The sequence below is a fragment of the Rhinolophus sinicus genome, chromosome 1 (assembly GCF_057876585.1).
Source record: "Rhinolophus sinicus isolate RSI-liver-muscle chromosome 1, RSI-T2T, whole genome shotgun sequence".
NCBI classification, from domain to species: Eukaryota; Metazoa; Chordata; class Mammalia; order Chiroptera; family Rhinolophidae; genus Rhinolophus; species Rhinolophus sinicus.
In genome coordinates this window covers 114,087,880-114,109,248 of record NC_142501.1, presented here as the reverse complement: position 1 = coordinate 114,109,248, position 21,369 = coordinate 114,087,880, and the positions used below count along the sequence as shown (strand labels likewise).

Here is a 21,369-nt window from a genome sequence, read left to right as displayed (position 1 = left end):
TACTCCATATAACTGGATCTCAAACTTTGACACATAGCAGGATACACACCATTTAAATCATTGTCTCTGAGAACACAGCCCAGTGCATCCGTATACTAGATAATAAGTACACTCAGTTTAGAACTATGTGACGTGCATCACACCAGATTTAATGAAGGGCTTTTAGGTGCATGTTATAAGCTTATTATGTATGGCCCAGAAAAAGGGGAAGGAAATAACATTTAATTTACATTTACTAACTTTTAATAAACACCTGCTATGTGCCAGGTAGCAGACTGGGCTCTTCCAAGTATACCACCTTATATCCCATAGAATCCTCTTAAAATTATAGAATAGATGGAATTACCTCAGCAAGGTTAGGTGACCTGCTCAGGACAACCTTTCATGTGTTCATCAGGTATTGCTGAGCAGCTGCTTTTGGTCAGGCACTTTGCGTGGCTCTGGGCCCAGAAAAGTAAACGAGAGACATGGTCTCCTCATGGAGCTAAAATTCTACAGAGTACAACCAATAACAGTCAAGTGAACAAGAAGTGAATAACATTGTAGGGAATGAAAAAATACTGAGAAGGAAATGAGCAGGACGAAGTGACATGGATCCAATGCTACGTCGGTCAGAGAAGGTTAAATGTAAGCTCACTGAGATCTGAAGGAAGTCAAATGAAGAATGAAGGTGGGGGGGTCGGGTGGCATCCTCGGCATTGCTGGACGGGGATGCCATCAGACCTGCTTTTGTATGTTCCAGAAGGAAACTCAAGGCGCCTGACATGGGGATGTCAAGTTTGGTGTAATCAACACATCGATGGGATTTAAAGACAAGGGAATGACAAGATCACCTGGCGAGAGACTCAGAGGGTAGAGCCCGGACGGAGCCCTGAGGACTCCAGCCATTAGAGGGCAATAGGAGGAGTGCCAGCAAGGATGCTGAGTAGAAGGGGCCACTGAAAATGGCAGGAGGAGAACCAGGAGAGATGAGTGTCCCAAAAGCCCAGCTAGTGCGACTGTCTAGGATCCAGATCTGATTCTGCATCCATGCCTTACCATTCCCTGAGTTTTAGCTACATCACTCCAGTTTCTGCCTGCATCATCACTTGACCATCTTCCCTGTGTATGTGCAAGTGTGTCCCCAAATCTCCCTCTGCTTATAAGGATGCCAGTCATCAGATTTAGGGCCCACCCTTATTCAGTATGACCTCCTCTTAACTTGATTACATCTGCGAAGACCCTATTTCCAAATAAGGTCATAAGGGGGTCAGTGTTTCAACATATTTGGGTGAAGGGACACAATTCAGCCCACCACAGAGGGAATAGTAGTTTTCTATTACAAAGTTTCTGTGGATTAGGAGTTCACGCACAGGTAAGATCAGGGTGTCATCGGGCTGAAATCTGGGGCTGTGGTTCTCATCTAAAGATCCTCTTCCAAGTTCACTGGTTGTTGGCATAATCGAATTCCTTGTGGTTGTAGGGCTGAGGTCCCAGTGTTTTTTCTGTCTGTTGGTCAGGGGTCAGCTATATCTTCAAAGTCAGCAGGAGCACATTACTCCGATGCTTCACCTTGTAAAGGCTTGCCTGGTTAAGGCAGGCCCTTCCAGGAATCTGTTTTGATTTGTTCAAAGTCAACTGGTTAGTAATCTAGTCATGGGAATAACATCTCATCATATTTCCAAGTTCCACCCATACGCAAGGGGTGGGAGTCATCTTAGAATTCTGCCTACTACAGAAGAAGCTTCTTTTAACCCCAGGAAGATTTAGAATTAAAGCATGCGTTAAATCTTTAAGAGTTATGTGTTTTGACTTTTTTTTTTTACGTTAAGGAGTGTGCATATTTGGTATTTATGTAGTTGCAATGTTTAAGAAAATTTGCCTAATTGGACCAAGAAGTCAGCCTTATAATTCCCATCTAAAATCATCTAATTGTAATCTGATTGTAAATGTATTTAAGTTGAAACATTCTAGTATCTTCAATGTTAGGAGAATTTAAGAATGAGCCCTTTTCACAGTTACTATATCGTGTCTGAGTTCTTTATACGGTTGAGCTTTTCTGAGTTGAAGGGATGCCATTTCTGACTTCTTCCATCTGCGCAGAGAAATCTGTACTCTTCACTGAGGTTGTAGCTAACTTCTTCAGCCTTGATTAGATTCTTAATTTTTAAAGCTTTTTTTATCCTAATATCTGCTATCTATTTCCTGACCCTAGTCCAGGAGAGTGGGGCCTGGTGGGGCGTGCTCAAGGAAGACTTTCTTTCTTTTTTTAACTTTCATTTATTTTAAGTGTGTTTTTCCAGGACCCATCAGCTCCAAGCCAAGTAGTTGTTTCAATCCAGTTGTGGAGGGCGCAGCTCACAGTGGCCCATGCAGGGATCGAGCCGGCAACTTTGCCGTCAAGCATACCGCGCTCTAACCAAGGGAGCTAACCGGCAGCCCCAAAGAAGGCTTTCTTAAGGAAATGATGTTTCATCTGAGACTGGATAGATGAGTCAGTTTGGGCCAGGCAGGAGAAGTGGAGAAGAGCATTTTGCTGACTGACTCACTCATTCTGAGTTCCAGCTCTGGGGCAGCAGCTCGAAAGGCGCCAGGGACACACAGGGAGGAAGCAAATCATCTGGCTGCAGAACGAGAGCCCGAGGGGCAGCCTCCCCACAGCAGAAGCGCTGGCAGAAACCATGGATTCCCCGCTGAGCCCTTCCCTCACCCACTGTCCAGACTCAGGCAGGTGCAACATCTGAGCTTCCACCAGCTTTGATCCTTATGATTCTAGAAGGCGAGTAAGGCAGGTGTTATCCGTTTTTCAGATGAGGACACCGATACTCAGAGAAGTGAAGCAACTATTAAATGGTGGCGAGAGGATCTGAGCCCAAGTCTTGAGACTGCTGGCTGTCTTTCCTGCTTAGCTGCCAAACTCTTAACGATCATTTTTATGGCTTATCATCGAAAAGCTTGTCTTTTTACAAAAAGCATCTATTGCATGAAATAGTATGCAAAAAAATTACTCTATTGTTGCAAATTACTGATTAAGATGTTATCTGTGACAAATGAGGGAAAGTAAAAGAGGAACCCATTCAAATGTCAGAGATCTGGATCTAGAAGAACTGGGAAAGAAAACAGAAGTTTCCCCCCGACCCCCAAAAAACTCATGAATTTTATTTTTTCTTGACCTGAAATCTGCCAGTCACATCTCCCAAGGGTTTCTCTCAACTCCTTGGCTTCCAATGGGCCATTTTTGTGATGTTGGGGAGACAAACAGTCAACTGCCAAAAAACCTGGGAAAGAGTTTTCAGCCTCAGGTGCTGAGGGAAACGCAACGGAGCAACTGACCTGAAACTTAGTCAAAGAGACACTGAAAGTAGGAAAACCACACCTCCAAAACCATCTTGGAGTCTGGGGGCTGTACCCTCCCAAAACTGAATAGATGACAATCAGAATGGGGGGGGTGGCAGGGCAGAGGAAGTCCACTTTGGATCATATGGAAGAAGTCTAGCTACCCTGAAGCAGCCATGTGCATGGAGTGGGAGGTATACAGGGGGGAAAGAGCCGACGGAGCCCCAGCCCTTTGAGTCTTCCCAGGTTTTGAGATGCCATCTGACTGCCGAAAGAATTCAGTCAAGAACCGCCAAGCAGAGCCCGACTAACTCCCACATTCATGAGCAAAATAATTGTTACTGTTTTCTCAAAAGTTCAGAAATAACAGAAGTAAAACCAACAAATCACCAAAGTAGTGATTAGTACAAGGTTATTGGGTTCACACCAAAAGACAGTTTGCAAAGTAAGAACATTTCAAACCCAAACATGGAATATTGCTATAAATCTCACAGCTTATAGAGTGAGAAAGCAGTGACTGTTCTTCACAGGGATTGGTTATTACATTAGAATTTTCTTAAATGACAGGGAAATAGGTCAGCAGTTACCTCATATCAACCTTGGGAAAGAGTTCAAGTTTTGCTTCTGATTTCCAGAGGCATAAGCAAGAAATGAACCAGGTCAAGTTAGACTTGCAAAATCAGCTAAATTAAGCTTTGCTGGTATGACTAAACTAATTTTATCTGCTCAGGGAATTTTCAAGGTTGGTCTCTGTTTGTTTTTTATTTTAACAGTTTTAAGCCAAAAATTGTGTGGTTGGGAGGGGGGTTGTTATACAGCAATAGATAATTGGACAACTGTTAACCTCCGCCATATCCCAAACACACACACACACACACACACACACACACACACACACACACATTTGATAATTAAGAAGCATTTATTGATTGATTTCAATGAGAGAGCCACTGTTCTATGCTCTGTAGCTATAAAGCTGGGGTAGAGATGGGGGTGAGAATCTCAATACGTGATTTCTCCCTAAGTCGCTTACAGAATAGAAAGAAAAAAGATCAAAACAAACAAACAGAACAAAGCCCCATGGGTGCAAGGTTGTAAGCACAGCAATCAAAGCCTGCTAATGTTATTATAGACACACAGGGATGGGGCACCCAACCCAATCTGAAGAATGGCTGGAGGAGGTTTCAGCTGAGCTGAGCCTCAAAGAACAAAAGGATAGAAGCCAGGAACAGAGGAAGGGAATGGAAGTGGGCAGACAGCATGAGAAGGGTAGCAAGGAAAGACATACACGCAGTGTGACAGGGACAACACTGCAAGGTGACTGGAAATGACACGGGTGCGGTGGGCATGAATGCGTAAGCTGGTAGGAGATGGGGATCGAATCTCCCAAGGGCATCTCAGCAGGGTACCAGCATGGTCAGGTCTCAGTTTGGAGCAGACCTCTTTGGCATTGGCTATGGAATGGCTGAGGCAAAAGAAGGTCGGAACAAGACGCACAGGTTGAGAAAGCATCAATGGGAGCTGGGGCCAGTGTGCGTGGGAGCTGGCTTTTATCATCTCACAGAAGACAATTAAGTCCCCAGGAATTTGGGGGAGAGACTGTGAAACCTTGGATAGCTTGAAATCATCCACAGTAGGAATATTTGCTCTACAGAAATTAATAATTGCTGTAAAGCAAGGCTTCCCTCCAGAGCAGGTGGTTAACCATTTACCAGCACATCACTGATGGAAGTAGAAATGCTAATAGATTCCAGAAAAGTTAAGAAGTAACAAGGGGCAAGCCTTGATGATTAATTCACTATGGGGGAAGAGTCAGAGGTGCTTCCAAATTTCTAATGTATACAAATGGGTGAATGTGAATGACGTGAGTTGCGATGGAGAATAGCGAGGAGAAGACAGTTTGGCCAAGATAATGAATTTCGGGGTTGTAACATGTTGATTTTGAGATGCCAGCAAGCAATTGATTGCAGACATCTGAAGCTTGGAGGAGGGTATGCGAAGGCCATGAGGGTCAGTGAGATTGTCCAGGGTGGGGAAGGAGAGCATAGAAGCATTAAGCATTAAAGGGTGCTGAGGGGGAGTGTCAGGAACACAAAGATTTCAGCTATGAGCGAGCTCTCAGATGGGGCATTCGGAGCAGCGGGGAAAGCACAGAGCATGTGATCACAGGTATCAAATGCAGCAGAGAGGGTCAATAAAATAATTCAACGGTAAGTACCTGTAAGTGATGCGTCCCATTTCACCATCTTGAGGTATAAAAAGTGGCATTTCGGGGCCGGCCCGGTGGCTCAGGTGCTTAGAGCTCCATGCTCCTAACTCCGAAGGCTGCCGGTTCAATTCCCACACGGGCCAGTGGGCTCTCAGCCACAAGGTTGCCAGTTCAATCCCTCAAGTCCGGCAAGGGATGGTGGGCTCTGCCCCCTGCAACTAAGATTGAACACGGCACATTGAGCTGAGCTGCCACTGAGCTCCCGGATGGCTCAGTTGGTTGGAATGCGTCCTCTGAACCACAAGGTTGCCGGTTCGACTCCTGCAAAGGATGGTGGGCTGTGCCCCCTGCAACTAGAAAAATGGCAACTGGACCTGCAGCTGAGCTGTGCCCTCACAACTAAGACTGAAAAAGGACAACAACTTGACTTGGGGAAAAAAAAAAAAAAAAAAAGGTCTGGAAGTACACAGTGTTCCCCAATAAAGTTCTGTTCCCCTTCCCCAATAAAATCTTTAAAAAAAAAAAAAAGTGGCATTTCTTTAGTATTCAAACACCCAATCCTCTAATTATCAACCACCCATCCTAACATTCTTAGGGTTTCTACCTCATATAAAGTCAGACATGCTTACACGGTGTAGATATCTGTTCCAGAAAATGAATATATTACATCTATTACCGTGTTTCCCCGAAAATAAGACCTATCCAGACAATAAGCTCTAATGCATCTTTTGGAGTAAAAATTAATATAAGACCCGGTCTTATTTTACTATACTATAAGACCAGGTCTTATCTAACATAATATAAGACTGGATCTTATATTAATTTTTACTCCAAGAGACGCATTATCGCTGATTAACCGGCTAGGTCTTATTTTCAGGGAAACACGGTAGTTCTGTTTCTCTGAAGAACCCTGACTAATACAAACAAAAAGCCTAAACTGAAATTAAGTTAATTTGGTGACTACTGAAATAGGACACCAAACACAATGAACCAAAAGGAATTCACGTTTTTTTTAGAGCTAGACGGAAGCTAAGAGTTCACCTGTCCTGGCCTCTTTACCTCCCTGATAGAGAGGTAAGTCCCAGGGTACTCTGCCCCTTCCTGCGTCTCAGGCTGGGCCCAGGTAGCCTGACACCCAGGCCTGTGTCCCCCACTCCACCAGGGACTTCTGAGAAGAGAGATGTCTCATTGTGGAAAAAATAAATGAGATGGAAAACAGACAAATCACGTGTGTGTCAACACTGACAGGTGAATTATTTAATTAGAAGCAAGAACCTATGCAGAAAATGAAGTACTGAGACTATTTCTCACTCCTCAAACATACATAGAAGATAATGACAATACTTTTCAGACCATGACAAAGAATTGTGATATCATGATTATTTTTCCAAATCACTGGCTCTGGCTAATTAAGACTTTAACAGAAAATTTTGCTCCAAGAACTCAACAGTTTTACAGCAAAACAGGGAAACAAAGATTTAATGTTAACTCCATGTTCTGCCTTGATTTGATAGAAAGATGGCAGGCACTAAGAGAGCTTCTCTGTATACGCAATGGGAAAGGAGTAGGAAGCCATTAATAAGTAGTATTATTACTATGGTATTCCTATTTAATATTCACAGAGGACCAACAATCCCCTAAAGGATAAATACCCAACTCCTTCCCAATGAGTTTATTGTTTCATGATTTAGGGACATAGGATGAAGGAGAGGAACAAGGACCACACACACACACACACACACACACACACAAACACACACTCTCTGGCGTTTCATAAAGCGGTGCCATTTTCCCTGGGATTCAAGATACTTGGCTGAATCTGCTGCAAATTGGCGGCAGTTGAGAGTCTACTCCCAGAGCCTCTTTCTGATGGAGGCCTCGACTATACACCTCACTCCTCATACTGTACAGGCAGATGCTGCATATCAGTAAGAGGAAATCAGTCTGAGTCCCTCTTTCCAATTCATTCAGGTGTATATCTAGAAGTGGGATTGCTGGCTCATGTGGTAATTCTGTTGAACTTTTCGAGGAACCCATCCTCAGAATATTTGGAGTCAATGGTGAACTGAATCTAAAGCTCAAAGGAAGCCCAGACCAGCTCAGCTACTGAGTAGATGTTGGCCCAACAGGAGAAGGGACATATCCTTTCTGGGACAATATGATTATTTACCTCAGGCTCTAATGTTCTTTTTGGTGTTTTTCTGCAACTCGACTGAAGTATAATTTACATGCCACAAAATTCATCCATTATAACTGTAAACTCAGTGATTTTAATTACACTAATAGTTGTGCAGTCATTACAATCCAGTTTTAGAATATTTTCATCACCCCAAAAATACCCTCGAGCTTGTTTGCAGTCAAAGCTACTCCCAGCACCAGCCAAGCCCAGGTCTACTTTCTGTCTCTCTGTTTCCCTTTTCCAGACATTTCATATATATATATATACAATCATGGTCTAGGTAGATCTTTTGGATCTGGTGTCCCAAGTATGAATATTAGTTTACTGGCTCAGATGTACATAAAAATATTACATAGCTTTACTTTCCACTCAGCCCGTGCCAGGAGGGATGTAGGGAGATCCACTGTCAGGCATCACTGCGGCCTGGAGTGGAGGTTCTCCTTCTCTAGGGTCTTGCAAAAATCTAGAAGGGCCTTCAGTACCATTGGAATCAGGACCACTTGTTCTTCAGCCCATTCATCTTGCTGCTGATACCCTCATTACCCAACACAAGGGTTCTTCTAAGGAGAAGGCAGGCTGCTCTATTATTTCCAGTGACAAGTGTGGACTCCAGAATCTGCCAAAACTGTGGGGCCAGGTTCTCTAGATCTAATAGATGCATCACACAGCTGTGTGACACCAAGAGCTTGCCTGGTGCGGCAGGGGCTCAGGAGACCACCAATCCCCACCCCTTCCACTCTAGAGTAGTCATTCTTCTCTCCAACTGCTGAAAAGCCCCCTACCCCATCCAGCCTATCTCCCCTTTCCCCACCATGACACCTGGGATATATAAGGTGTTTAGTGAGAATGAGCTCTCTCAAAAGGATGGTGCAAATGCCCTTGAAGTAGGAAACACAGGGATTAGCTGCCTTCTTCAAACAGAAGGAGCTAGGGGGTGGGGAGGAGCACAGAGATCATTTACATAAACGAAGGAGTACCTCCCTAAATACCCTACCACAAAACCACATCAGCGAACAGCTAAAAGCAAGGTACAGTTTCAGTTTTCTTAGGGGCACTTAGAGTCCATCTACTCGTGGAAGTGTGACAGAGGAATGAGGTACCGCCTGGACTAGTCAGGCTGAGAAACAAAGCCGGCTCTAACACTAGCAATCTAATAATACAATTAACACTGCACCAGGCATTGTTCTGAGCATTTTACATGCATTCTTCCTTTAATCCTCACCAGGACACGAGGCAGTAGGTGCTGTAGATTTCAAGCCTTTGCAGCAAGCTCTGATTCAGAATTCAGAATTGTTTGGATGTTAGCAAGGTAACACATGCCTGTAATTTATATAACATAACTCCCCAAGAGGATCTGAAGCACTTCTCATACAAACTAGTCAATGTGCCTTCAGGGAAACAAATAATCACAAGTGGTCTAAAGCCTGTAAAAGGCTTTATGTACATCAGTTTAGGCCAGGTTTTGTCTTTAAGTGAATTAAGAAAGGGTTTGGTTCTCGGAACTTTTTGTTATTAGGGATCCGTAGTCCTGCCCCCATTTTACAGAGAGCGAATGAGGCACAGCACCAGCGTGTAATTTGTCCAAGGTCACATAGCTGCATAGTAAGAAGTGGTGGAGGTGCTCAATGCCTCAGAGGCCCTTCCTGCTGGGAGCAAGTAGGTGGAGAGAAAATTCCCTTGACCACTTTCTGTACCAGAAACTCATCCCCAACCTTCCCACTCTGTAGCATGGGCAGCATTGCATATGAGCTTCCTCCAGTCCCACCCCCCTATCCCCTCCCCCCTCCCCAGCTTCTCTCATACTCAGTTCATCTTACCTTACTATGGTTTAAAATAGAAGAAAGCCCAGTGGAGTGTGACTCAGCCCAGGCACGCCTACCAGGCCCAGGAGGGGCGCTCTGGAAGTGAGTCTGGGGGCAGTTACTAACTCGCTAGCTGCCCCTGCTCTGCTCCCGGGGGTTAACCTCAGGGTGGTGTGAAGGGCCAGGCAGGAGGAGCCGGCCCGGAGCAGGCGGTCTAGATAGCGAAGCAGAATCCTGCGGAATCTTTCCAGGATGCCAGGAAAGGGAGCATATGCCTCTTGCCACTTGTATTAGGATTCCCCCGCATCCCCGTGCCTGCGGCTCATTTCCATCTCATCAGTGAGCAGCGTGGATGCTCATCCACACGCTGCTTATTCCCACTGATTTCAGCAGCGTCAGCTCCTTCATTCCAAAATCAAGGCTTCCAGGTATGACGTCCTTCTTGGTCTTCAGCGCAAACCGGCTCCCAGACACTCTTCCAGACCACCTGCAACCCCGCCCTAATCGCTGTTTTCCAGTCTTGCTCGAGGGTCCCATTGCCTGCCTGGTGCTCCGACCGCTGAGATCAGATGACTTCTGCGTCAGGTGTGCTCGTTCCTGCTCACCGTGCTTACACTGCAAACTCGCGCGGTTCTCCCTCCTTCCTCGTCTTGTTTCCTTCCTTTTAATTCTGACAAATCCGGAAGCATCTTCCCTCCTCTGGTCCAGTAGAGCAATACCCCTGCTTCCCAGGTACAATCCAGGTCAATGCAGTAATCCCCCTGCCTGGGGCAGCTGAAACATCCAGGAACAAAACCAGGTGTTTTGTTCCCTGGTAACAAAAGCGGAAAAAGCATCCCGCAGCCTTTTTGTTTATAATTAAAGGTCTATTTTAAGCGTAAAATCAGGTGGAAAGCCATGCGTGCTCAGTTACCTACATCCAGATGTAAGGCTTTTAATAGAGATCGACGCCTAGTTCCAAGGATGCTTGGGACCATCCTCCTCTTTCCACGGGGTGCAGCGACCCCCTGTGGATATGGCTTTATATAGGGACCCCCGCGGAGAAGAACGACTCCGCACACATGGTTTAATTAATAATTTATTTTGATTAACGCCGTTCGTCACGGTTATCACACTGACACCTTGGCGCAATCCTCATTATCCCGGTCGGCGCCTAGAGCCAGCGGGAGTCGGCACAGGGAAGAGGGGCGGAAGGACACTTGGGGCAGGGCCCTCGGTGGGCTGGGGCCTTCGGAGGGCGGGGCCTGCCGGGGCGGGCCTGTCGGGGCGGGGCCTGTCGGGGCGGGGCCTGTCGGGGCGGGGCCTGTCGGGGCGGGCCTGTCGGGGCGGGCCTGTCGGGGCGGGGCCTGTCGGGGGCGGGGCTCGGGACATTCCCCGCCGCGGCGGGGAAGCCCACAGGGCAGTCAGCTGAGCGTCGCTGGGCGGGGTCGTAAGGCGGCAAGTCAGCCCCAGGCTCCCCGAGTCCCCGCCGCCGCCCTCCCGCGTGTCCTCTGGTCCGTGTTTGCATCCGGGTACCGAGCCTCCCCCAGCGTGCACGATGCCGAGGAAGCAGTGACCGGGAAAAGGCGGGAGCGCGCGCGCGGGGTGATCCGGGCCGGGGGCGGGTAGGGGTTGGGCGAGGCGGTGGCTCCTTCTCTATCTACCCTGGAAGCTGTTCCCGCAGACCCCTTCCCTGCCATCCTGACCCAGTAGGGGAGTGGGTGGCGAGGGGTGGGGCGTCCCCTCCTGTGGGAGGGTTTCCAGTTCCTGGCGGATCCTCACCTGGTGGGAAAGGGCCGCGAGGGCGGCCATCCCTGAGCGCCCTTCCCCCCTCTGCACCGGCCTGGCTGGCGGCAGGTGACTTTCCTCTGTAGGTCGCAAACGTGGTTTAAAGTGATACCCTCCCGCGGGTTGGGAATCACTGTGCAGCTAGTGCCTCATTACGAGGGAAGTGGTTAAGGGTACACCTTTGGGAGACGTGAAAAACTGAAAACTACTCTAGCTTTAGGAAACGGCCCAGGAACACTGGAGAACAAATGACTTCTCTCAGGTGGTGGGATACTGAACAGCCACCTGAAAGGAATCTTCATAAACCGTTGTGTCTAGTACGTGTGTGTGTGTGTAAATGTGTATATACATACTTTTATACTTGTATTTAGACAGAGAATGTGAATGTTTCATGAGGCTGAGGAATTGCTTTTACTGTTGGAGATGTGTAAGCTGGAGACAATAAACATGGAACAGAGAAAATGAAACCAGGTTCGTCTGCCTCCTCCACCAGGAAAACTGTTGTACGGAAATGTGTGCCACAGACATATTTAAGGAAAACCAAAGCTGTAGGCCCGTAAGGTGGTGGTAGGACATGGAAAGCCTGAGATCTGGTTCAGCAAGTGGCAATGTGAACGGCAAACCCCCCTTGCTCTTTGTCTAGGGGCCAGGCTAACCCTCAGGCCCTGCCCAGTCTGTAGTCAGCTGGGAGACCCTGAGGAGGCCGGGCCAGGGACCGCCCTGGAATGGACTACCCTGGAGAGAGGAGACAATGATTAGAGTCTTTGGGATGAACGATCCGCTTTTCTACTGGGACGGTTTCAGTAGTTCTTTAGATATTGTGAACAGCATTATAAAAGTAGTGTCTTTTTGTAATTGACCTCAGGTTGCGTCTTATGCTATGGAATCCAAATAAACCCTCCAAAAACCAAAGGAAACTTATTGTTGAAAGGAACTGGTCATTGTATTTATTACCTTACTGTGGAAGCCCCCCATTTAAGTAGATCTCCGAGCCCTGCTTCTTGTGAGTTTTCTAGATACTTGAACTGTGTGATAGGTTCTTTGGAATCTATGGAACAGTAAATACAAAGGAAAAGGAAAAAAGTAAACTTTGTCTTTTTGAAATTAACATCTATTTCATGCAGAAAAAAATATATTACAAGTTTTCATTGTTTTCACTTTGATGTGCATGAAGATTGAATAACAGAATATATGTTATGAAATGATGTCCAGATACCTTTGCATTAAGTTGGTGCAAAAGTAATTGTGGTTTAAAAGGTTAAAAATGAATGCAAAAACCTCAATTACTTTTGCACCAACCTAATAGTAATATAAAAAACAGTACTAATTTTCAAGGTAAGTTTTAAAAGTTGAATTTAAGAATCTGGAAGTGAATGCCGTAGAACTGTAGTAAAACTCGTAATACTAGCGTGTGGGTTTGTCACCTACACAGCAGGAAGTGTTTCATTAGTGTTAGACTTTAAAATACCTTGTTAAACTATATTTTCATATCATTTCAACAAACATTTCCTGAGGGCCTGCTGTGTGCCAGTATCTGGGAAGAATGAAATAGAGACCATGGCCTAAGTTGGACAGGAAGATGGACGGGCATGGGGTGAACACTTTGCAGAAAAGGACCAGGGAGGTGGAACACAGGTGGAACGCGCTATTGGGTACACAGAGGAAAGAGCGGGACATCTCCTTGAGCTGGACATTGAACTGTCCAGTGGCTGTTTGTCAGGGCAAAAGGGGGCCATTCATTTGAAGCACAGGGCAGAACACAGATACAAGGGCGTAGAAGCAAGAGTGCAGGGAACTGTGAGCTCTGTAATGTCCTCTGGGTGTGAGTGGCATGGCGACAGGAGATGATATTGGTGACTAAGTGACAGACAGATCCTGAAAGGCCCTATTTGTCTCTCAGGAAGGAGCTGGACCTCTGTCTTGTATGGGAAGGGTTTTAAGCAGCCAGATGAGCTCATGTTGGGGAAAAAAACAGTGGGCTGAGAGGGAACGATCTGAGAGTCAGACTGTGTAGGAGGCTATGAAATTTCATTCAGCAAGTATTTGTTGGACCCCCAAATATACCAGGTAATGTCCTAGGTGCTGTGGACAAAATAGGCAGAAATCCTGTACTCTGTAGAGTGCAACGTTGATATCTATAGTCCAGACAATACAAGAAGGGTCTGACCTAAGCTGGCGAGGTTGGAGAGGGGGCGGAAGTGACAGCCTTTGGTGACCCATTAGTGACCCATTAGACTTAGAGGAAGAGGAAATGGGAAGAATCAAACACAACTCCCAGGTTTCTGCCTGGGATGATGAGGTGAAATCTATTTTCATTTTCCGTATATTAGCAAATTACAAAATCAGAATACCATTTCTGGCATAAAAGATGAGCATTGTTTTTATTCCCCTAGAAGGATACGTACTTAGAGTTATTTCCCCAGGATGGGGATGGGTTTAGTTGATGCAGTCTTGGAATGTTGTAGTCACACAACAGCCTAGCCTACTGTCCCCCCATGTCTTTCCTTAAGGAAAGAAGAGTCTGTGAGACTGTGCCTTTCTGGGACTTTGTTCCATCCTCAAGTTTACACCTTAGGTCTCTCTGTCTGGTCCCCAAAAGAAGGTTTGCAGCCAAAGACGGGTAAGATATCTCACAGGAGATACAACCTAAGCCAGGCGGAACCGAGTGGGCACCCCGAATGAGCTGCCTTAGAAAAATATGGGAAGGGGCCTTGCCTCCCCTTCCCCCTGCCTGGGAAAAGCTGTTGCCGGCTCTGGCTTTTCCCTGGCACCTGTTTGTGAGAGAAGTTACAAAAACAATAAAGATCAGTTCTTTCCACTTAGCTCAAGGGCACTGTTACAAAATAACCTTAATTTAGGACATTGTGGGACCTTGTGCTTCAGCTGTTGACTGACAAAGGGTACATACCTTAATTAGGACATTGTGGGACCTTGTGCTTCAGCTGTTGACTGACAATGGGTGATTGAGATAAATGTTTTTCTGTTATGATGTGTGAGTTTCAGAGACTGTGTAAGAAACAAGGTTGGTTTCTCTTGTTTTTGTATACCTATTCAATAAAAACCCCCAGTAGGCCTTATTCTGGGCTCCAGTCCCCTGAGACTGAGAGACCCCTGGCCTTCAGAGAGATTTAACTGCATTAAGTCTCTGTTTGTTTCTTTCTTAAAAACTTAACCCAAACCGCCCCTTCTCGCACCCTCACTGCCCCTGTTGCGCTGGATGCGACAGAATGTCACTCAGCTTCCTTGTGAACCCAAACCGGAATTTGCCAATAACCAGCTATTGTCTCAGATCACCAAATAGGTTTTCACTGTTTAAAATTTCTTCATTCACATGGGGATTGAACCTATGAATACTTAATCAGCAAATTTGGAGAATCAATCACAACAGTGTAGGGTTAGACTTATTCTGTATTATTGTGCTTCCCCGAAAATAAGACCTAGCCGGACAATTAGCTCTAAAGCGTCTTGTGGAGCAAAAATTAATATAAGACAGGTATTATGTTAGATAAGACTGGGTCTTATAGTAAAATAAGTCCGGGTCTTATATTAATTTTTGCTCCGCAAGATGCATTAGAGTTGATTGCCCGGCCAGGTTTTATTTTTGGGGAAACAACGGTATTCCCACTGGTCCAATGTCTAGTGGGTGGAAGTCAGTATAAGGCAGATTTAAGTTCAATACAAAATGACTTTCTGACAATCAGAACCATCCTGTAATATAATGGGCAGTTGCCTGCTAAGGTCATTGCTCATAGTTTCTGTCATTGACGTCATTTACGCCTGGTCTATATGACCATCTGCCGCAAAAGCCAGACAAGACTTATTTTTTTCTTATTTTTCTTTTGTTCAAGACCAGGGTTAAATGTCTGATCCGCCATCTTGGGCCGCCAGAGCCAGAATAAGGAGTTGGACTGGATCATTTTAAAGCCCAACTCAGGGATGAGATTTAAGCTCATGCCTACAAAGTCAAGCCATTGCTATAACTACAAGTAGTTAAGCAATTCCAGAATTTATCATTCTGGAGTTAAGAATGATAAAAATATATAATCGGGAATTCAAATAGTGGATCTGGGAATAAAATCCCCGAGATTTTGCTTTTGATCTTTGGACCTTCTATGTAGCTCTCTTTCTTCCTCATCAGGGAAATCTTGACAAATCCCGTGTTAAATCAATTCAGCCTTCTGTAGTTAAATATCACCTTTGCTTGTAAATGACACATTTCAGATCCACATTAGTTGGACTTTTATGGAAAAATCTGGAATCAGGTAGAACCTTGGAATAAATGGCTTAGTGCCAATTTCCATAACCTTTGAAGATGCGTTCAAGGATGTATAATACATCTCTGTTTCATTGAAAGTAGCTCAAGGTGTTGTCAAAAACAGGGTAAGTACTCAGCTTCTTCTAAGTGGCATTCTACCAAGAGACCTTTCACATATGCACTGTACTGTGATAAATCATAATGAGGCCCCTTGAAATATTCTAAAATCATAAAGTTCTCTTTGAGTCACCACAAGTCAGTTAAATTGCTGTTAGTAATATTTTGGTACTAATTTACATGCTTATCACTTTGGTATTTACATACTTATATTCAGCATACAGGCTAACTGTTTATTTACTGTGACATCTGCATTACCAAATAATTTTTCCTATCAGTGCTGAGTAGCAAAGGCTTTACTATAACTAGGATAGGCATGTGTATTATTAGTGTGAGAGGGTGGCATGGCCCTGAGGCTGTTAGGGTGCATGTGTTGAATGGTATGGGTTGGACTGTGACCTTATTAGAAGCTTAAGAACACTTTTTGAGCTGAAAAGTACTGTAATGACCATTTGCTAGATAAGTCACATTTGCTAACCATCACAAGAGGTCAGGTGACATCTGGAGGTCACACATCTGGTTATTGGCACCCAGTGTTTATTCTACTGTCTCCCTTAGTATAACCCTATTTTTTTCCTGGTGTCCTTATAAAATCTGGGCAACCTGGAAAAGTGAGAAGCACCAGTGTAATAATTAGAACCTGTTTAACTTCTTTGTGGTGTGTCTGAAGACTTGGTAGAGGCATAAAGGATAGTCAAAGAGGACAAATATCTGGGTGGTTTTCTTTCCTCCCTCTCTCCTCCCCTCTCCTTTCCTTCTCTTTCCCCTCTCTTGGAAAAACTATTAAGGAGAAATGTGTGCATATAATAAAATGGAACGAAACACATTTGTGGATACCTGCTTAGGTACTTTTTCAAAAAATCTGTAAAATATTTCCATTTACTTTTTCGAAGTGTAGTGTAATCACCGAATACCTGAGGAAATTTAATGTGGACAAGTAAATGATACACGTTACAAGGATTTTATCTTTCGGTCTATTACCTAGAATTTTAGTATTCCTCTGCAAAATTGATGGGAACACCGATACTAAGTAAAAACCCATTTTATGAAATGTTAGCACCAACATCATTCTGTATAAAACTGAATTTTACAGAAAGCCAGAAACTGGCTTTATTCAAATTATTTTTGTCCAAATTATTTTATGCAAAATAATCCAGATTATTTTATTGTGGAAAACAAAAGCAGTTCGTTCTCGTCCCCTGATACTATCAGAGAGCACACGTCAGCAGTATCCTCTTTGCTAAACGAATTGGGATGTGGGGCACATTGGTGACTTCAACGGCTCACACTTGAATATTGTACTTTATCAGTGTTTTTTTACTTCCCAACATTGCCATCTTCATTAAAGAATCTCATGAGAATGCCTTTCCTTGTGCTAGCTGCCCTAGGGAGACGTCACACAGGTGACACTGTTGGGGGCCTGCTGTCCCATCAGTAGTAGCTCCATCTCTGATTTCCTACAAGTACCTTTAGACCAAAGGCAGGTCGCCAGTCTCCTGGTTCCAGGGGACCCCCAGAGAGCCCATGTGCCGCCTCCTGTTGGATCGGGAGGAAGTACCGCCCTGCATTAGTGTGTTTGGTTGCCTTTTCTTGTATGGGCACTGGGAGAGCACTCTTAGTCGTGATGATGCAGTGAGACATCAGAGAGTGGACTTCTCTCTCCTCGTCTTCACTGACTGCAGGGTTTCTTGAAAAGGCTTATCATCTTCTTCATGAAATGTGTAAAAGAAAATGTTTGCCTGTAACATGTAGCCAGTCATGAGAAGAGAGTTCTGTTTGCCCAGGTGATAGGCCCTACAGAGGTGGAGTTGGGATACACTTGTCTCTTATTGACGTCGGCTTTGCCCCCGCTAGAGGTTAATGGTATGCTTAAAACAGTCTCAGAACATGCAATAACTAGGCGAGATTTCTTAGTCTTTTTAGTGTGCTTTGCAAAATGATCCAATATTGAAGCCTAAATATTCAGTCATCCCTTTATGGTCCTATAGGTCTGGGTTTGGAGTCATCCTTGCTACTTGGTTGTGCCTCTTAAGTGACCTTGGAAGAGCTATAAAACCTCAGTGAACTCAGCTCTGTCACCTGTAAAATAAATATAATTGAGTTTCCATGAGGATTAGAAACTGACGTGTCTGATGCAGTGATTCGGGACATAGTGAGCATCCGAAATGTGTTAGTTCTCCCTTTCTTCTTAGCCCAAAATACAAGAAATAAAATATGGAGATTAACAGCTTATTGAAATATACTTAACATACCATGCAATTCACCCACAATATGGAGACTCGAATGGAATGATGTGCATGGGAAAATCAGCTTATTGATGCTTTGCCCATATCCACAGATATACATATACATACATACATACATACATACATATATATATATATATATGGAAATCCTCTTGAATGACTCTTGCTAAGATTCCTGATCATCATGATGCCCTTTTGCCCTTTTTTTCCTCCTCCATTTCCCAGCTCCTCACTGTACCCCTTTACACACCCATATGCACAGGCATCCAAGTGCACACACATACACACTGAGCTAGGATAGCCTTTGTTTAAAAGAGTCAAAAAATATTCAAAATATGATGGGAGGGAAAGTAGGCAACTTTTGGAATACATATTAGCAATTGCTAGTGGATTTGGGGAGATTCATGGGGAGCCCTTGCAGAGGACGGACAGCTATATTTTCTGTTTGTAACTTTTCCATAGGATCTGTTGCCATGTCCCACCAACAGCTTAACTGCCTAACTGAAAAGGGGGACAGCCCCAACGAAACCACAGGAAATGGACCCCCCAATCTGGCTCACCCAAACCTGGGCACATTCACCCCAGAGGAGCTGCTGCGGCAAATGAAGGAGCTGCTGATGGAGAACCATCAGCTGAAAGGTAAGCAACACCTGGCCCCCGTGTTTCTCCATTCACCCTGGACCTTCCTGAACATAATACCCTTTGTGATAAGGCTTGTTGGTGAACTCCCTGCTCTCTGTCTGGTTCCCTGGGGGCAGAAAGAGCACAGAATTAAGCTATCAGTAAGGCTAAAGCTGCTTTCATTGTTTACTTTTGGGTGAAGGTAAGAATAAAAAGTATTTTATGTGTCTCAGGGAAATGGCATAATGACATTTAGTTAATTTGAAAGGAAACAGAACGAAAGAAGGCTGCTATTATTGTAGAGTTAGTCCTAAATATCATTACTTTGTTAAGAGGAAGCATTCTAATATCTCAAGCCATGGCTTTTGGCAGGACCTGTGTTTGAATCTGGTTAGTCTTTGTAGTTATACACAGGTACTTGTGCTATATGGAGGTACCCAAATCAATTTTATTTTCTTGAGTCTTATGAGGACTAGAAATACCCTTAGACCTGCTGGTCCTGTCTGAAAACAAAAGCCCCTCATCTTGCTACAGTCTTCTTCTGGCTGACCCTTAGGCCCAGGCCCAACATGGCATCTTTAGATCCAGAGCCTCCTGGTGAAGGGGTCTGAGGGGCAGTGAGATTCATGAAGTCAGGTTCAGTCCCCTGGTGTGTGACACCCTCACTCTGAACCCCATACAGAAGCCATGAAGCTAAATAACCAAGCTATGAAAGGACGATTTGAGGAGCTTTCAGCCTGGACAGAGAAACGGAAAGAAGAACGCCTGTTATTTGAGATCCAGAGCAAAGAAGCCAAAGAACGCCTAATGGCCTTGAGTCATGAAAATGAAAATTTGAAGGAAGAACTTGGAAAACTAAAAGGGGAAAACAGAAATGTCATTCCAGGTGAGCAGACTGATTGGCTGTGATTTTATTTTACTAATATTTGTAGTATCTTATTTGTAGAACCTTATTTGTCTGGACTTCTAGATCAAAGCCTTTCATGGTTCAGGTTAGACAGATGTTTTGCATTACCTTGAAAGAAGTGTTCTTGCTGAGAAGATTGGTTGCAGTTTTAAGGGCCATGAATAATCACTGTTGGGGGAAAGAAATTTGTAAAGCTTTGACCGTATTGATTATAGTCAAAAGAATGTTGCAGTTATAAACTAACATTTTGTATTCATTACAGACAGTGCAGAAGGACCTCTACCTAGAACCATCCAAGTGTGTTTTTAGTGTGTGTCTGTGATATAAAATTGCATTTTAAGAAATCTGTTACTCAGAAGTGTTACTTGTTGACCTTGTCCTTCCCCTCTGTCTAAGATAGATTCATCACTTTTCATTGTACATTTACTTCTGAAAGATGGTTTAAGAAATGTCATATTGTGAAAGAATATTATACAGGGTTGCCGTGTTTTCATTGACCCAAAGAACCTGGGAAATATGCTCACAGCCAAGAGTGGGTATCAAAGATGTTAGTGAAAAACATAGCAGAGCAGATGTGCAGCCTCTGCCTGGTTGCTCGCGCTCACTGGGTATTATTTGTTTACATGGACACAACTGCTGTTCATTTTCTTCCAAACCTGGATCTTAACTCTTTGGAGGACAGAGCACTGGGTTGATTCAGGGAGGACGTAACTCCAGATATCAGTGATCTTTCTTGAGACTTTACCTTGAACTTTGATGATCTCTAATTCCTTGAATGGGTAAAGAATGTGAACAGAGAAATAAAATGGAAAGAAAGTAATGAAAAGGGGATGGTATAGAATAATCTAAAGAATGAAAAGTTGTTTAGAAAAGTATCAGTTGGTATCAGTGATCTACTCATCAACTCGTGCTCGTGAGACAATGGAAACATTGAGCTTTAATACATTCATGTTAGTGTTGGAAATGTTTCACTGTGGATAAGGCTTACCACATCTGATGCTTCAACGTGTCTTCCAGTTGGAAGAGCATTAAGTCACGTTTGGGGGGAAATCGCTCATTGTCTGAATGTTTTTGAGGTGTAATACTCTGAAGAAATGATTACACCTGGGACATATGAGTAATTTTCTATTCTCTGGAAGAAAATGTCTTATATGGTTTTCCTCCCTTGGCTTTTGGGAGGTGAACTGACAGTTGGCTTCAGCCGGCTGGGACCTAGCACATTGAAGCCAAAAAGGAAGCTTCCAGAAGCAGTTTGAGATTGTCTGCCTGGAGGTTTTCTTACAGATCCCAGCATTGGAAGAAGTTGAGATGAGAAGTTGAAACTGTGGACAGCTTGTGTCAGTGTAGGCGATCTGTCGAAGTGAGCTACAAGCAGGACTCAGAAACGAGTCCTTGGGACACAAGACTTGGGTATTTGCGACAATGAGATACTTGGGGCTCTTTAATACCCTTGGTCATCAGCCTTCTCCCCCCCAAACTGTGCCTCCCGGGCTGACCCCTTGCCTCCCTTGAGGTGGTTTTTAGGTGGTTTTGAGGTTAGGCGGTCATCTTCCTCACTTAGTAAAGCTCTCAAGGCCTGGGACTTGTCTCACTCATGCTGGCCCATGTTTGCCACTGTTCCCACAGGGGGGAATCCCCCCTCAGCATCAGGGCTTCTCAAGTGTTTTGTCCTACACAGGGAAGAGAGTTGGAAATTTCCTCTAGAGATCTGCCTTCCAATCCTCAGGGTGAGGCAGAGGCATTAATGGTTCTGTTTGATTTAACTGAATTATACTCTATATAATGTCCCTACAGAGTAGTTTTTAAATTTTAATTGCAGACTGCTAGGCGAAGGTCATTAGACAGGCTTTTCTTCTTGGATTATAGAATGGGATATCAACTGGGCACGTTGCTAGGACAGTAGGATGGAGATATTATCTAAATACAGAGAAAGACAGAGAAGTTGCTGTGT

The 21,369-nt window shown here is 44.5% G+C and overlaps 1 protein-coding gene and 1 long non-coding RNA gene across 7 annotated transcripts in view; one reads left to right on the top strand and one right to left on the bottom strand.

The window, feature by feature from the left end:
• The window catches only part of LOC148759215 (uncharacterized), a 41,740-nt gene extending 31,006 nt beyond the window's left edge, over positions 1-10,734 (bottom strand). For 2 of the 6 annotated variants that reach the window (XR_016023067.1, XR_016023068.1), the window contains exons 1-2: positions 9,521-10,534; positions 5,534-5,742 (exon numbers count right to left, since the gene is read on the bottom strand). This is a non-coding gene — a long non-coding RNA (uncharacterized LOC148759215). Of the gene's footprint in view, positions 1-2,535; positions 2,752-4,218; positions 5,743-9,520 lie in introns of those variants that run through there. The other 4 variants (XR_016023066.1, XR_016023064.1, XR_016023070.1 and 1 more) reach the window with 3 other exon arrangements.
• A 126-nt stretch (positions 10,735-10,860) lies between these two features.
• LOC148759214 (optineurin-like) lies at positions 10,861-21,144 on the top strand. The gene is made up of 3 exons (XM_088802434.1): positions 10,861-11,089; positions 18,353-18,529; positions 19,194-21,144. The coding sequence occupies exons 2-3, from the start codon at positions 18,364-18,366 to the stop codon at positions 19,418-19,420; spliced, it is 393 nt and encodes a 130-aa protein (XP_088658560.1). The 5' UTR covers positions 10,861-11,089; positions 18,353-18,363; the 3' UTR covers positions 19,421-21,144.
• Positions 21,145-21,369: the final 225 nt, after the last annotated feature.

Excerpts from the sequence above, each read along its gene's own strand:
- LOC148759214 (XM_088802434.1), top strand. The coding sequence starts at position 18,364 with ATGTCCCACCAACAGCTTAACTGCCTAACTGAAAAGGGGGACAGCCCC. Across the intron at positions 18,530-19,193 it reads GGAGAACCATCAGCTGAAAG|AAGCCATGAAGCTAAATAAC; the intron begins GTAAGCAACACC and ends AACCCCATACAG.